The following is a 17,920-nucleotide window of genomic DNA, read 5'->3' on the forward strand; positions in this document are numbered from 1 at the left end:
CAGTGCTGTTACTCTGCACTGAGATTGCTGCACAGTGCAATAGCACAGCGCTGTTACTCTGCACTGAGATAGCTGCACAATGCAATAGCACTGCGCTGTTACTCAGCACTGAGATTGCTGCACAGTGCAGTAGCACAGCGCTGTTACTCTGCACTGAGATTGCTGCACAGTGCAATAGCACAGCGCTGTTACTCAGCACTGAGATTGCTGCACAGTGCAGTAGCACAGCGCTGTTACTCTGCACTGAGATTGCTGCACAGTGCAATAGCACAACGCTGTTACTCTGCACTGAGATTGCTGCACAATGCAACAGCACAGCGCTGTTACTCTGCACTGAGTTTGCTGCACAGTGCAATAGCACAGCGCTGTTCCTCTGCACTGAGATTGCTGCACAGTGCAATAGCACAACGCTGTTACTCTGCACTGAGATTGCTGCACAATGCAATAGCACAGCGCTGTTACTCAGCACTGATATTGCTGCACAGTGCAATATTACAACGCTGTTACTCTGCACTGAGATTGTTGCACAATGCAATAGCACAGCACTGTTACTCTGCCCTGAGATTGCTGCACAATGCAATAGCACAGCACTGTTACTCTGCACTGAGATAGCTGCACAAAGCAATAGCACAGCACTGTTACTCTGCACTGAGATAGCTGCACAATGCAACAGCACAACGCTGTTACTCTGCACTGAAATTGCTGCACAATGCAATAGCACAGCGCTGTTACTCTGCACTGAGATTGCTGCACAGTGCAATAGCACAGCGCTGTTACTCTGCACTGAGATTGCTGCACAATGCAATAGCACAGCACTGTTACTCTGCACTGAGATAGCTGCACAATGCAACAGCACAACGCTGTTACTCTGCACTGAAATTGCTGCACAATGCAATAGCACAGCGCTGTTACTCTGCACTGAGATTGCTGCACAATGCAATAGCACAACGCTGTTACTCTGCACTGAGATTGTTGCACAATGCAATAGCACAACGCTGTTATTCTGCACTGAGATTGCTGCAGAATGCAACAGCACAGCGCTGTTATTCAGCACTGAGATTGCTGCACAATGCAATAGCACAGCGCTGTTACTCTGCACTGAGACTGCTGCACAATGCAATAGCACAGCGCTGTTACTCAGCACTGAGATAGCTGCACAGTGCAATAGCACAGCACTGTTACTCTGCACTGAGATTGCTGCACAGTGCAACAGCACAGCGCTGTTACTCAGCACTGAGATTGCTGCACAATGCAATAGCACAGCACTGTTACTCAGCACTGAGACTGCTGCACAATGCAATAGCACAGCGCTGTTACTCTGCACTGAGATAGCTGAACAAAGCAATAGCACAGCGCTGTTACTCAGCACTGAGATTGCTGCACAATGCAATAGCACAGCACTGTTACTCTGCACTGAGATTGCTGCACAATGCAATAGCACAGTGCTGTTACTCTGCACTGAGATTGCTGCACAGTGCAATAGCACAGCGCTGTTACTCTGCACTGAGATAGCTGCACAATGCAATAGCACTGCGCTGTTACTCAGCACTGAGATTGCTGCACAGTGCAGTAGCACAGCGCTGTTACTCTGCACTGAGATTGCTGCACAGTGCAATAGCACAGCGCTGTTACTCAGCACTGAGATTGCTGCACAGTGCAATAGCACAGCGCTGTTACTCTGCACTGAGATTGCTGCACAGTGCAATAGCACAACGCTGTTACTCTGCACTGAGATTGCTGCACAATGCAACAGCACAGCGCTGTTACTCTGCACTGAGTTTGCTGCACAGTGCAATAGCACAGCGCTGTTCCTCTGCACTGAGATTGCTGCACAGTGCAATAGCACAACGCTGTTACTCTGCACTGAGATTGCTGCACAATGCAATAGCACAGCGCTGTTACTCAGCACTGATATTGCTGCACAGTGCAATATTACAACGCTGTTACTCTGCACTGAGATTGTTGCACAATGCAATAGCACAGCACTGTTACTCTGCCCTGAGATTGCTGCACAATGCAACAGCACAACGCTGTTACTCTGCACTGAAATTGCTGCACAATGCAATAGCACAGCGCTGTTACTCTGCACTGAGATTGCTGCACAGTGCAATAGCACAGCACTGTTACTCTGCACTGAGATAGCTGCACAAAGCAATAGCACAGCACTGTTACTCTGCACTGAGATAGCTGCACAATGCAACAGCACAACGCTGTTACTCTGCACTGAAATTGCTGCACAATGCAATAGCACAGCGCTGTTACTCTGCACTGAGATTGCTGCACAGTGCAATAGCACAGCGCTGTTACTCTGCACTGAGATTGCTGCACAATGCAATAGCACAGCACTGTTACTCTGCACTGAGATTGCTGCACAATGCAACAGCACAACGCTGTTACTCTGCACTGAAATTGCTGCACAATGCAATAGCACAGCGCTGTTACTCTGCACTGAGATTGCTGCACAATGCAATAGCACAACGCTGTTACTCTGCACTGAGATTGTTGCACAATGCAATAGCACAACGCTGTTATTCTGCACTGAGATTGCTGCAGAATGCAACAGCACAGCGCTGTTATTCAGCACTGAGATTGCTGCACAATGCAATAGCACAGCGCTGTTACTCTGCACTGAGACTGCTGCACAATGCAATAGCACAGCGCTGTTACTCAGCACTGAGATAGCTGCACAGTGCAATAGCACAGCACTGTTACTCTGCACTGAGATTGCTGCACAGTGCAACAGCACAGCGCTGTTACTCTGCACTGAGATTGCTGCACAATGCAATAGCACAGCACTGTTACTCAGCACTGAGACTGCTGCACAATGCAATAGCACAGCGCTGTTACTCTGCACTGAGATAGCTGAACAAAGCAATAGCACAGCGCTGTTACTCAGCACTGAGATTGCTGCACAATGCAATAGCACAGCACTGTTACTCTGCACTGAGATTGCTGCACAGTGCAATAGCACAGCATTGTTACTCTGCACTGAGATTGCTGCACAGTGCAATAGCACAGCACTGTTACTCTGCACTGAGATTGCTGCACAATGCAATAGCACAGCGCTGTTACTCAGCACTGAGATTGCTGCACAATGCAATAGAACGGCGCTGTTTTTTTATGAACTTATATATATCTCCCCAATTCGTCCCTCCCTTTCCACATCTGGAAGCAGCAGTCGCCCCAGCAGGGTGTATCCCGACAATCTGGGAAATCCCTTCCAGACCTTTCGTGCAAAGTCCCTAACCTGTACATACTTGAACTCACTACCCCTCGGCAACTCTACCCTCTCCCTTAGCTCCTCCAGAACCCTTCCTCCAAATACAAATCCCTGACCTTGACCAGCCCCACTTCCTTCCACTTCCTCTATACACTATCCACCCCCCTCGGCTCAAACCCATGATTCTCGCACAGCAGCGTTAGCACCGACATCTCTTCCACCCTAAAATGCCTCCTCAGCTGATTCCATATCAAGAATAGTCAGAATGAATACGTAGCTTGAGAGATGGTGCAGGAGGGAGGGGTTCAGATTTTTGGGATATTGGAACCGGGTCTGGGGGCGGTGGGACCATTACAAATCGGATGGTCTACACATGGACAGGACTGGAACCAATGTCCTAGAGGCTGCTTTTGCGAACACTGTTGGGGAGGTTTTAAAATAATGTGGCAGGGGGATGGGAACCAGATTAGGAAGTGAGAGGTCAGTAAAGAGGCAGCAATCTCAGTGCAGAGTAACAGAGTAAATCTTTAGGGGGCAACAGAAAGCTACTAAAAAAGCTATAAAGAAGAGTAAGATAGAGTATGAGAGTAAACTTGCTCAGAATATAAAAACAGACAGTAAAAGTTTTTACAAATATATAAGACAAAAAGAGTGGCTAAGGTAAATATTGGTCCTTTAGAGGATGAGAAGGGAGTTTTAATAATGGGAAATGAGGAAATGGCTGAGGAACTGAACAGGTTTTTTGGGTCGGTCTTCACAGTGGAAGACACAAATAACATGCCAGCGACTGATAGAAATGAGGCTATGACAGGTGAGGACCTTGAGAGGATTGTTATCACTAAGGAGGGAGTGATGGGCAAGCTAATGGGGCTAAAGGTAGACAAGTCTCCTGGCCCTGATGGAATGCATCCCAGAGTGCTAAATGAGATGGCTAGGGAAATTGCAGATGCACTAGTGATAATTTACCGAAATTCACTAGACTCTGGGGTGGTCCCGGTGGATTGGAAATTAGCAAACGTGACGCCACTGTTTAAAAAAGGAGGTAGGCAGAAAGCAGGAAATTATAGGCCAATGAGTTTAACTTCGGTAATAGGGAAGATGCTGGAATCTATCATGAAGGAAGAAATTGCGAGGCATCTGGATAGAAATTGTCCCATTGGGCAGACGCAGCATGGGTTCGTAAAAGGCAGGTCATGCCTAACTAATTTAGTGGAATTTTTTGAGGACATTACCAGTGCAGTAGATAACGGGGAGCCGATGGATGTGGTATATCTGGATTTCCAGAAAGCCTTTGACAAGGTGCCACACAAAAGGTTGCTGCATAAGATAAAGATACATGGCATTAAGGGTAAAGTAGTAGCATGGATAGAGGATTGGTTAATTAATAGAAAGCAAAGAGTTGGGATAAATGGGTGTTTCTCTGGTTGGCAATCAGTAGCTAGTGGTGTCCCTCAGGGATCCGTGTTGGGCCCACAATTGTTCACAATTTACATTGATGATTTGGAGTTGGGGACCAAGGGCAATGTGTCCAAGTTTGCAGATGACACTAAGATGAGTGGTAAAGCGAAAAGTGCAGAGGATACTGGAAGTCTGCAGAGGGATTTGGATAGGTTAAGTGAATGGGCTCGGGTCTGGCAGATGGAATACAATGTTGACAAATGTGAGGTTATCCATTTTGGTAGGAATAACAGCAAACGGGATTATTATTTAAACGATAAAATATTAAAGCATGCCGCTGTTCAGAGAGACTTGGGTGTGCTAGTGCATGAGTCACAGAAGGTTGGTTTACAAGTGCAACAGGTGATTAAGAAGGCAAATGGAATTTTGTCCTTCATTGCTAGAGGGATGGAGTTTAAGACTAGGAAGGTTATGTTGCAATTGTATAAGTGTTAGTGCGGCCACACCTGGAGTATTGTGTTCAGTTTTGGTCTCCTTACTTGAGAAAGGACGTACTGGCGCTGGAGGGTGTGCAGAGGAGATTCACTAGGTTAATCCCAGAGCTGAAGGGGTTGGATTATGAGGAGAGGTTGAGTAGACTGGGACTGTACTCGTTGGAATTTAGAAGGATGAGGGGGGATCTTATAGAAACATTTAAAATTATGAAGGGAGTAGATAGGATAGATGCGGGCAGGTTGTTTCCACTGGCGGGTGACAGCAGAACAAGGGGGCATAGCCTCAAAATAAGGGGAAGTAGATTTAGGACTGAGTTTAGGAGGAACTTCTTCACCCAAAGGGTTGTGAATCTATGGAATTCCTTGCCCAGTGAAGCAGTTGAGGCTCCTTCATTACAGTTTTTAAGGTAAAGATAGATAGTTTTTTGAAGAATAAAGGGATTAAGGGTTATGGTGTTCGGGCCGGAAAGTGGAGCTGAGTCCACAAAAGATCAGCCATGATCTAATTGAATGGCGGAGCAGGCTCGAGGGGCCAGATGGCCTACTCCTGCTCCTAGTTCTTATGTTCTTATGTTCTTATGTTCTTAACTAAAGCCAGTAAGGTACTAGATAATAAACTCAATGTAACTAAGGGGAAGAGTAGACAGGGAAGAAATGATGAACGCAAAGGGACAGGTGGTCTGAGGTGCATTTGTTTTAATGCGAGAAGTATAGCAGGTAATGCAGATGAACTTAGGGCTTGGATTAGTACCTGGGAATATGATGTTATTGATATTACTGAGACTTGGTTGAGGGATGGGCAAGACTGGAAATGAAATATCCCAGGGTATAGATGCTTTAGGAGGGATAGGGAGGGAGGTAAAAGGGGTGGAGGAGTTGCATTACTGGTCAGAGACGATATCACAGCTGTGATTAAGGAGGGCACGATGGAGGATTCAAGCACTGAGGCAATATGGGTAGAGCTAAGAAATAGGAAGGGTGCAGTAACATTGTTTGGACTTTACTACAGGCCTCCCAAAAGCGAGCATGAAGTAGAGGTACAAATATGTAGACAGATTATAGAACAATGTAGGAGTACTAGGGTGGTCGTGATGAGAGATTTTAACTTCCCCAACATTGAACGGGACTTATGTAGTGTTGGAAGCGTAGATGGAGCAGAATTTGTTAGGAGCATCCAGGAGAGTTTTTTAGAGCAGTATGTAAATAGTCCAACTCGGGAAGGGGCCATACTGGACCTGGTATTGGGGAATGATCCCGGCCAGGTGGTTGAGGTTTCAGTCGGTGATTACTTTGGGAATAGCGATCACAATTCCGTAAGTTTTAGAATACTCATTGGACAAAGACGAGAGTGGTCCTAAAGGAAGAGTGCTAAATTGGGGAAAGGCCAAGTATAACAAAATTCGACAGGAGCTAGGGAATGTGGATTGGGAGCAACTGTTTAAGGGTAACTCCACATTTGGAATGTGGGAGTCTTTTAAGTAAAGGTTGATTAGAGTGCAGGACAGACATGTCCCTGTGAAAATGAGGGATAGAAATGGCAAGATTAGGGAACCATGGATGACAGGTGGAATTGTGAGACTAGTTAAGATGAAAAAGGAAGCATACATAAGATATAGGCGACTTAAAAATGATGAAGCTTTGGAGGAATATCAGGAAAGTAGGATAAATCTCAAACGCGCAATAAAGAGGGCTAAAAGGGTTCATGAAATATATTTCGCTAACAGGGTTAAGGAAAATCCCAAAGCCTTTTATTCATATGTAAGGAGCAAGAGGGTAACTACAGAAAGGATTGGCCCACTCAAAGAGAAAAGAGGGAATTTATGTGTGGAGTCAGAGGAAATGGGTGAAATTCTTAATGAGTACTTTGCGTCAGTATTCACCAAGGAGAGGGACATGATGGATGTTGAGGCTAGGGAATGGATGCTTAAATACACTAGGTCAAGTCGGCATAAGGAAATGGGAAGTTTGGGGTATTCTAAAAGGCATTCAGGTGGACAAGTCTTCAGGTGCGGATGGGATCTATCCCAGGTTACTGAGAGAAGCGAGGGACGAAATAGTTGGGGCCTTAACAGATATCTTTTCAGCATCCTTGAGCACGGGTGAGGTCCCGGAGGACTGGAGAATTGCGAATGTTGTCCCTTTGTTTAAGAAGGGTAGCAGGGATAATCCAGGGAATTATAGACCTGTGAGCTTGACGTCAAACGTCAAACCTTTGGAGAGGATACTGAGGGATAGGATCTATTCACATTGGGAAGAAAATAGACTTATCAGTCATAGGCAGCATAGTTTTGCGCAGGGAAGGTCATGTCTTTAGCACTTTGAAAGCTGAATAGAATGCACAGTCTAATACTTTAAAAAAACTAAACCAACTAACACTCATATTTCAGGGAATAGGTGACGTACTTATTATCCCAACAATTGCCAGAAATAAAATTAAACTCAAAAATGTGATGTCAAATATTTTGTCGTGGGGCAAGTATCTATTTCAAATAATTGCTGCCGGCCTCTTAAATATCTGAGATGGCCTTTTGAAAATAACTTGATGCTGAAAAGTTAATGTGATGCACAAAGCTGATAATCACATGACTAACAGCTGGGAATTGTAATCACTTATTCTTCTGATGTAAAAATTGTTCCTTACTGTGACCTCTCTTAACCTCTGTGGTCCGAGTGTTAACCACATCTTCAATCACAATACACATCTTACCAGCTCTTGTGCAATGGAGATCCTTCTTTTGTTTGGTCTCAGATTTCAGAATCAGTTCAGAAAAGGATTGGCATTTCAACTGGTGTTTGTTTCAAACTTAGAATTTATAGACAAACAACATAGCTAACCAGCGTTTTATCCATCTTCAGATACTACCTGTAATCCCATGCGCTTTTAATCTGAAATGCAAGACCATGTGAAAGTCTTCTGAAAATAAACCACATCCACCGGTTCTCCCTGATCAACTCTTGTCATTACATCTTCAAAGAATTCTACTAGATTTGTCAAGCATGATCTCTGTTTTGTAAATCCATGCTACCTTTGTCTGATTACATCACTGTTTTTCAAATGCTGAACTATGAAATCCTTGATAATGGACTCCAGCAACTTCCCTCCTACCGATGTTCGGCTCCCTGGTCTATAGTTCCCTGTTTTCTCTCTACCTCCCTTTTTGAATAGCGGGGTTACATTCACTACTCTCCAATCTGTAGGAACCATTCGAGTCCAAAGAATTTTACGTTGAGGTACTTAATTAATTCTGTCTCGTTGCACATTACCAAGTACAATGTGTGTTCCCTTGTAGGTTCCAGAAGTTATTTTTCTAAGAAACAGTTTTGAAAGCATTCTATGAACTCATCCTCGAGGCTACCTTTGACAATTTGATTTGTCCAATCAATGTGAAAATTTCAGTCACACACGATCATTGCAATACCTTTCTAGGGAGCCCCTACTATTTTTTAGAACATGGAACATACAGTGCAGAAGGAGGCCATTCGGCCTATCGAGTCTGCACCTACCCACTTAAGCCCTCACTTCCACTATATCCCCGTAACCCAATAATCCTTCCATCCTTTTTGGTCACTAAAGGCAATTTAGCATGGCCAATCCACCTAACCTGCACGTCTGTCCACTGTGGGAGGAAACCGGAGCACCCGGAGGAAACCCACGCAGACACGGGGAGAATGTGCAGACTCCGCACAGACAGCGACCCAGCAGGGAATCCAACCTGGGACCCTGGCACTGTGAAGCCACTGTTCTAGCCATTTGTGCTACCGTGCTACGGTATGTACTTTGTATGTATGCTGATATGTACTTTGTCCCACATGTATCTACTTTTAAGGGCCTAACTATTCCCACTAGTGACTTGCTTCTTTTGCCATTTCTTAGCTCCACACAAACTGATTACATCTTGATCTCCTGAACCAAGATCATTTCTCAACATTGTACAGATCTCATCCTTTATGAACAAAGTTACCCCTGCACTGCTCTCCCTCCCCAAACCACCCCTCCTCACCCCACCCATCCTTTCCTTCCTTTCTGTCTTTCAGGAAACAGTTGCCTTCCACTAGAAGAAAGATCAGCTCCTCAGTTTCATGCAACTGAACTTTCAGCTAATGTTGTCACTTGAAAAATCGAGTCTCCCTGAGTATTCTCGAAGTATTCTGAAAGGGCACTGAAGGAGAAGGTGAAAACTAGTACTGAATCTTTACAGTATTAACCTCATTATCTAGAAATTACTGCTTATAATCTTCATACACAAACTAAAATTAGTGGGTAACTGGTCATGATAAAATAATGCAAGTGGAAAATCTGAGACTTAGTGCATTATCATGATGTTTCTGATTCCTGTGTAAAATTTAAATTTAAATGTGCCAGCACCGCAATTAAAATAGCAACAGTGAAATGTTAAACTGTAATAATGGCAGCAATAATTTCCTGACTAATAGTTGTTCAGGTTTCTAATTACTTTATTCACTCGAAAAAACGGCCTAACATTTTCACTGAGAATGCATTCCTCAGCAGCATCAACATTAAGTAATGTCCGATTTTAATGTCTAATTATGTCCTCATGTTGATGACCATCACAATGAGTGTTCCCAAAATGTGTCTCCTTATTAAACAATACATTATTCATGCTTATTCTGAATACTGTTTGTTAAAGATTCTTGTGTGAGAAAGTCTTACAAATCAACCAGAAGTTTTATGTTTGTCGTTACATTTAGAAGTGGAACGTTCTATTGCTATGTGTTAATGTTTCCAGCCTATTTCAGGTAAAATAAATGTAATTCATGAATCTCATGTTTATTAATGAATTTGAATATGATTAAACTAAGATGCAAATGAAACTGTTTATTTCCTTCAGGTGTTCTTTCCCATAAAATAATTAAAACGTTAACCAGGAACTGGATTGATAAAAACAAAATGGATGTTTTTAATAAATGGTGTTTGTGTGTTTCAGCCCAAGGAATGGCTCTGCTTGACCTGTCAAACACAAAGAGCTCTAAGTGGACAACTGGGAAACCTTGGAAAAATGCCGCCTTCCCTTCCAATCTCATCAAAACCGAAACAGGCTGTTCCTGCTCAGTCTGCACCCAAACAGCAATCTCAGAAAGGTCCACCTTCTGCTGGTCCTTCAAAACCTGCTGCAGCGCAACCAACTGTTCCCCAGCTAAAAGGACCACAGCAACAAAAAGCAAGTCCTCAAACAACTGCTTTAAAAGAAGCAGAAAAGAAAGAAATGGCAGATAAACTTCCTGCCAAACCATTAGAAACCCCAACTTCAGTCAAACAGGAGAAACCTTTAGACCAGGTATTAAACATCACAAAACAAGTCACTGAAGTAATGCCTCCAGCAGTTGAGGACAAGAAGCTTCCACCTGCACCAGTGGGAAAAGAAGAGGCTGATAAACAAGGAGAAGAAGCTAATGCAGCAGAAAGCATGGAGCCAATAGTCAAGAAAGACCTGACGGGCCTGAAAACAGTGAACCCCGAAGAAGTTTCAGTCAGCTGCCCAAAACTGCTGTCTGGAGACAGGAAGGTGCAGAATGAGCAGCTAAAAACACCTGAGGCTACAAAAGAAAAAGCTGCAATGGTAAGTAAACAATTTACTTATGTTATTTAGGTAAAAAAGAAGATGAATGAGGTCCTAAAGGCAGAATATATGGAGCTAGGAAGCAACTTGAAAAGTCGGACCACAAAGATAGTGATCACAGGATTACTACCAGTGCCACCTGCTGGGCAGAGTGAAAACAGCATGGTCTATCACATGAATCCAGCTTTGACAAAGAGTCATCCAGACTCAAAACGTTAACTCCCTTTTCTCTCCACAGGTGCTGCCATACCTGCTGAGATTGTCCAGCATTTTCTGTTTTAATATCGGATGATTACGCGGCTGAAGAGATGTTGTGAGGGGGAAGATTTCAGATTCCTGGGGCATTAGGACCAGTTCTAGGGAGGTGGGATCTGTTCAAACTGGACGGGTTACACTTGGGCAGGACTTTGACTGATATTCTGGGGGGGGGTTAAACTAATATGGTTGGGGATGGGAACCTTTGTAAGGATTCAGAGCAGGGGGAAATCAAGAACAAAAGAAAAAGGCTGCAGGAAAGAGCAGAGTACAAGTTGACATCTCTGAAGGAAATCTAAACAGCTGTTTGGGTGAGTATAGTTGGGTAGGTTCTTACTACAACTATTGATTATAACTGTTAAGGTATTATACTGTGATTCATTGTATGTAAGAAATATATTCGATAATTACAAAGAGCAGAGAAGAAGGGCCGAAGTTGATATTGTCCGATATCAAATCATTAATTTAATTTAAAGGGGTAATATATGGCAGCAGAGCTCCAAGCCTTGGTTTGCTCTTTCTGCTCCCTGTGGGAGATAAAGAACATTTCCAATTCCCAGGTCCAGCTGCAGCTCCTGGAAGCTCGGGTTTCAGAGCTGGAGCGGTGGCTGGAGTCACTGTGGAGCATACGCGAGGTGGAGAGTGTCATGGATAGCACATATAGAGAGGTGGTCACACTGCAGGCTCTGACTCCACAGGCAAGAATGGAATGGGTGGCCACCAGGCAGAGCAAGAGAGCTAGACAGGCAGTGAAGGAATCTCCTGTGACCATTTCTCTGCGAAACAGATAGACCGTTTTTGATACTGTTGAGGGGAATGGCCTCTCAGGGGAAAGTAGTAGCAGTCAAATTCATGCCACCCCCGCATATCCTTGGGAGGGCGGTTGGGAGGGTTTAAACTAATATGGCAGGGGGATGGAAGTCTTTGCAAGGGTTCAGAGCAGATGGAATCAAGGAAAAGAGAAAAAGACAGAAAGGAGTATAAGAAAAAAGATAGGCAGAGAAATCAAGGGCCAGAATCAAATAATGACACTGTACAAAATAGTAGGGACAGGACAGGGTACATTAAAAGGACAAACCAGCAGAGCTTTCAAAATAAAATGGATAAATTAGTTGCACAGATAGATGTAAAGGGATATGATATGGTTGGGATTATGGAGACGTGGTTCCAAGGTGACCAAGGATGGGAACTAAACATCGAGTGCTATTCAGGTTTTAAGAAGGACAGACAGAAAGGAAAAGGTAGTGGTGTTGCATTGTTGATTACAGACGATATTGATACAATATTAAGAAATTATATTAGCACAGACGATGCAGAATCTGTCTGGGTCGAGTTAAGAAACACCAAGGGGCAAAAAACTTTCATAGGGATGGTATACCAACCACCAAACTGCAGTGGTGATGTTGGCAATAACATTAGACAGGAAATCAGAGGTACATGTGATAAAGGAACATCTGTGATTATGGGTGACTTTTATCTGCATATAGATTGGGTTAGTCAATAGAGGAGGAATTTCTGGAGTGTGTACAGGGTGATTTTCTGGAAATATGTTGAGGAACCAACAAAGGAACACGGCAACTTGGTGTTGTGCAATGAGAAGTAATTAGTTGCCAATCTAGTTGTAAGAGAACCCTTGGGCAGAAGTGACCAGAATATTGTAGAATTCTTTATCAAGGTGAATAATGAGGTCGTTGATTCTGAGACCAAGGTCCTGAACCTCAATAAAGGTAACTATGATGGTATGAGGCATGAGCTGGCAATGATTGACTGGGAAATATTACTGAAAGGAAGGACAGTGGACAGGCAATGGCAGCATTCAAGGAACAAATAGGTGATCTCCAAAAGTTGTTTATTCCTATTTGGCACAAGAGTCCAGAGGGAACTGTGGCCAAACCATGGCTTACAGGGAAAATTAGAGATAGTATTAGATTCAAAGAAGAGGCATACAAATTAGCAAGAAAAATCAATAGACCTGAGGATTGGGAACAGTTTAAAATTCAGCAAAGGCAGACCAAGGGATTGATTAAGAAGGGGAAAATAGAATATGAAAGTAAGCTAGCAGGGAACGTAAAAACTGACTGTAAATGTTTCCAAAGGTACGTAAAGAGGAAAAGATTGATAAAAACTAATGTAGGCCCAGTACAGTAAGAAACGGGGGATTTCATAACAAGGACATTTATCCCCATAAATTGTACAGCGGTCATCGTCTTTAGCAATATATTAATTTTATTTGAAAATTGTAGGGCATATTAAAATTGAATTTGCTATAGAATTATCAAATCACAATTGATAAGAGTTGGAATGTTGACAGTGAGCAGCATTTATTCTGTACACAGGTCTGGGAAAGTCAGCACTGAAAGTGGTGCCAACAGAAATGAGGCAGCATCGCAGAATGAGGGAAACCTGATAACTGGGGAAGAGAAACACAATGAATAAAGTAAAAAAGAGCCAGAAAGAAAAGAAAATAACAGAAATAACCAGAAAGGAAACAGTGAGGCCATCAGAAATGTGTGTGGAGGTTGAGTAAAGGGAAAAGCAATAGCTTTTAATTTAAAAAAATATGGGTTGCAGAAATGTTCTGAAATCAATAGACATGGGTGGAGTTCCTGCCTAACGGAGTGTGACATGCCTTGCATTGGCTGTAAACCTAATTGTCACAATCAGGAAAGTACTCCCAAACACTCCCCTCTGTTTGCTTTGACACATACACCTACACATACATGTTACACACCCCTGCGCACACCCCTGCGCACACCCCTACACACACTCCTTTGCACACTCCTGCGCACACCCCTGTGCACATTCCTGCACACACCCTTGTGCATACCCTACACACACTCCTGCACACACTGTTGCACACACCCCTGCGCACACTCCACATACCCCTGCACGCTAAAGAATACACATTCCCGCACACAATATAACACCTTGTCCACCTTCTATTCTTGTACAGATTCTAGAACGCACTCCAGCATGAGCTTCTGTACACAGTCCTGCTCGCACTCCTGCACCTGTTCCTCTTGTCCCTTGGACAGACTCGAGCATTCACTCCAGCATGAACTCTTGGACACGATTGCACACACTCCGACACACCTGACTAGCTCCACTCCTGGCCCTTATATAAAAGAGTCAAAGTTTTCAAGGTGTCCTCTTTACCTTCTTTAAGTTTAACAGAAAATGGATGGAAACCATGGAACAATTATGTAAATGACATGTCTGACCAGAGTTCGGATAGGAGACCTCGACAACTCTCACTGCAGTTTGAGGTCAAAATATTAAAAATAATTATCTGAAGTAGATTTTTCTCTTCGCTGCTTTGGCCATTAGGTATCACCTGGGAAAAGTGTACAATTTTCAGTTGGAATAATTGGACGTCTTGAACTAAACCTGCCTGATTTCCTTCCATGCAAAACGGTTGGAAATAAAATTGGAGTTGTTCTGTAATGGGGTTCTGTAATTGTTCTGTAATGGGGTTCTGTAATGGGGATCTGTAATTGTTCTGTAATGGGGTTCTGTAATTGTTCTATGATGGGGTTCTGTAATTGTTCTGTAATGGGGTTCTGTAATGGGGTTCTGTAATTGTTCTGGAATGGGGTTCTGAAATGGGGTTCTCTAATGGGGTTCTGTAATTGTTCTGTAATGGGTTCTGTAATTGTTCTGTCATGGGGTTCTGTAATGGGGTTCTGTAATTGTTCTGTAATGGGGTTCTGTAATTGTTCTGTAATTGTTCTGTAATGGGGTTCTGTAATGGGGTTCTGTAATAGGGTTCTGTAATTGTTCTGTAACGGGGTTCTGTTATGGGTTCTGTAATGGGGTTCTGTAATGGGGTTCTGTAATTGTTCTGTAATAGGGTTCTGTAATGGGTTCTGTAATAGTCTGTAATGGGTTCTGTAATGGGGTTCTGTAATGTTTTTAACACTTTCCACAGAAGATTTCCTCCTTGATTTTTGCCAAAATGCGGATTAATGTCTGCATAACCCAATATTGGTGTTTTGGCCAATAATGTGGGATTTTCAGTGAAGTACTTACCACTCCCTTTGTGGACTTCTATTTGGAACACTACTTTGAAGCAATGAGAACCTGACTTCAGCCCCAATCAGGGACCAATGGCCAGTTCACTGCTCATTCAAATTGTGGAGTTTTACAACCAGAAGGTTATAAAGTTTAATTTATTCTCTTGTCACATTTTCCTTTGACAAGCAACATTATTGTGAATATGATTGCTGAAAATAGCTGTTAAATTGTGAGGGAAATGCAGAGTCACTTAGCCATGCATTCTGCAGGCAACAACAGTTAGGTGCAATAAAAATATTATATTTGTTTTCCCATTGCCTTACGATCCCCAGGGCTGCTGCAGTTGTTGCTATGGCAACTGTGTGCACCAGACTAGTCAAGTTTCTCAACATAAACAAAACAAATTTTACATCACGAATGTTCTCAAATCCATTGGTTCTGCTTTGAGAACTCCGCGATACTTTTACTGTGTGTGTATTGGAGCCCCCAATGATTGACCGGGGGTGACATGGAGCCCCGATATCTCTGTAGTGCCGGATGTTCAGCTCAGATCGGGAGTCCTTTAAAGACGGCACCTGGGGCGGGATTCTCTCATAATCGGCGTGATCACCAGAACCCAACGGCATCACCCGTCGCGGACGCACCGCATCATTGACGTCACATGGCGTCACAGCACAAAAGACGCCACCCCCCTCGCCCTCCCGGAGAGCCGTCAAGATGGCCGCCCGCCGCGCGGCTCCGAGGTTCCAGGAGCGCGACATCGAGGCGCTCCTGGACACAGTGGAGCAGAGGAGGGAGGCCCTGTACCCCGGACACGGCCACAGGGTCGCCCCACTCCTCAGCTGGCGCCTGTGGAGGGAGGTGGCAGAGGCTGTCAGCGCTGTGGCTGTAACACCAAGGACAGGCGCCCAGTGCCACAAAGAAGAACCAGGCAACGTGCCTCAATGACTACCGCCCGGTGGCCCTGACGTCAGTTGTAATGAAGTGCTTCGAGAGGCTGATCATGAAGCGCATCACCTCCATACTCCCGGAACGCCTTGACCCACTTTAATTCGCATACCGTCGCAACCAGTCCACATCAGACGCCATTTCCCTGGCCCTACACTCATCTCTAGAGCATCTCGAAAACAAGGACTCCTACATTAGACTCCTACTTATTGACTACAGCTCCGCCTTCAACACCATAATCCCAGCCAAGCTCATATCAAAGCTCCAAAACCTAGGACTTGGCTCTCCACTCTGCAACTGGATCCTCGATTTTCTGACAAACAGACCACAATCAGTAAGAATGAACACCAACTCCTCCACCACAATAGTCCTCAATACCGGGGCCCCGCAAGGCTGCATACTTAGCCCCCTACTCTACTCCCTGTACACACACGACTGCATGGCAAAACTTGGTTCCAACTCCATCTACAAGTTTGCTGACGATACGACCATAGTGGGCCGGATCTCAAATAACGACGAGTCAGAATACAGGAGGGAGATAGAGAACCTATTGGAGTGGTGTAATGACAACACCTCTCCCTCAATGCCAGCAAAACTAATGAGCTGGTCATCGACTTCAGGAAGCAAAGTACTGCACACACCCCTGTCAGCATCAACGGGGCCGAGGTGGAGATGGTTAGCAGTTTCATATTCCTAGGGGGGCACATCACCAAAAATCTGTCCTGGTCCACTCACGTCGCCGCTATCACCAAGAAAGCACAACAGCGCCTATACTTCCTCAGGAAACTAAGGAAATTCGGCATGTCCACATTAACCCTTACCTACTTTTACAGATGCACTATAGAAAGCATCCTATCGGGCTTCATCACAGCCTGGTATGGCAACTGCTCGGCCCAGGACCACAAGGAACTTCAGAGAATCGTGAATACCGCCCAGTCCATCACACGAACCTGCCTCCCATCCATGGACTCCATCTACACTTCCCGCTGCCTGGGGAAAGCGGGCAGCATAATCAAGGATCCCTCCCACCCGGCTTACTCACTTTTCCAACTACTTCCATCGGGCAAGAGATACAGAAGTCTGATAACACGCACGAACAGACTCAAAAACAGCTTCTTCCCCACTGTCATCAGACTCCTAAATGACCCTCATTAACACTACACCCTGTATGCTTCATCCGATGCCGGTGCTTATGTAGTTGCATTGTATACCTTGTGTTGCCTTATTATGTATTTTCTTGTATTTTCTTGAATTTTGTTTAATTCTCTTTTCTTCCCATGTACTGAATGATCTGTTGAGCTGTTCGCAGAAAAATACTTTTCACTGTACCTTGGTACATGTGACAATAAACAAATCCAATCCAATCCAATTCAATCCAATCCAATCCAATTCAATCCAATCCAAGGTGAACGACCTCGTCAGGGCAGCCAGGTTGAGTACCGGGAGGTTGCGGATGCAGAGGTCGGGGCGTACCACCAAGTGAGACGCCCCCACGGCCCATCCCACTTCCCCCATATCCCCCCTACCCCATCTCCCCCCTCCCCCGTAGCCCCCCATCACCGCCCGTGTCTATCCATGCTGCTGTATGGTGTATTGCAGGACCAAATGTCGAGGCACCCGTGCCCATGGATGCCGACCGCCCCCAGGGCGGCCACGAGACAGGGACAGGCCCGGAGCAACAGGGAGACGACGCCCCCATCTCGTGCGAGTGCGGCAACGCAGGCGTGTGACACCCAGCGGTGAGGGGGGCAACCACAGGCTCCCGTCGCAGCCGAGCCAGGACACCCCTACCCAGGACACCCCTACCCAGGACACCCCAACCCAGGACACCCCGACCCAGGACATCCCGACCCAGGGCACTCCTACCCAGGACACCCCAACCCAGGACATCCTGACCCAGGACATCCCGACCCAGGGCATCCCGACCCAGGGCACTCCTACCCAGGACACTGCGACCCAGGGCACTCCTACCCAGGACACTGCGACCCAGGGCACTCCTACCCAGAACATCC

General features: G+C 45.0%; 1 protein-coding gene across 6 annotated transcripts in view; it reads left to right on the forward strand.

Moving 5' to 3' along the window:
• The window catches only part of pcloa (piccolo presynaptic cytomatrix protein a), a 543,385-nt gene that overhangs the window by 217,626 nt on the left and 307,839 nt on the right, over positions 1 to 17,920 (forward strand). For all 6 annotated transcript variants that reach the window (XM_038811992.1, XM_038811991.1, XM_038811990.1 and 3 more), the window contains exon 4: positions 10,059 to 10,691. In XM_038811992.1, coding sequence (XP_038667920.1) covers positions 10,059 to 10,691 — 633 coding nt within the window. The remainder of the gene's footprint in view (positions 1 to 10,058; positions 10,692 to 17,920) is intronic.

The sequence above is a fragment of the Scyliorhinus canicula genome, chromosome 11, assembly GCF_902713615.1.
Source record: "Scyliorhinus canicula chromosome 11, sScyCan1.1, whole genome shotgun sequence".
In the NCBI taxonomy this organism is placed as follows: Eukaryota; Metazoa; Chordata; class Chondrichthyes; order Carcharhiniformes; family Scyliorhinidae; genus Scyliorhinus; species Scyliorhinus canicula.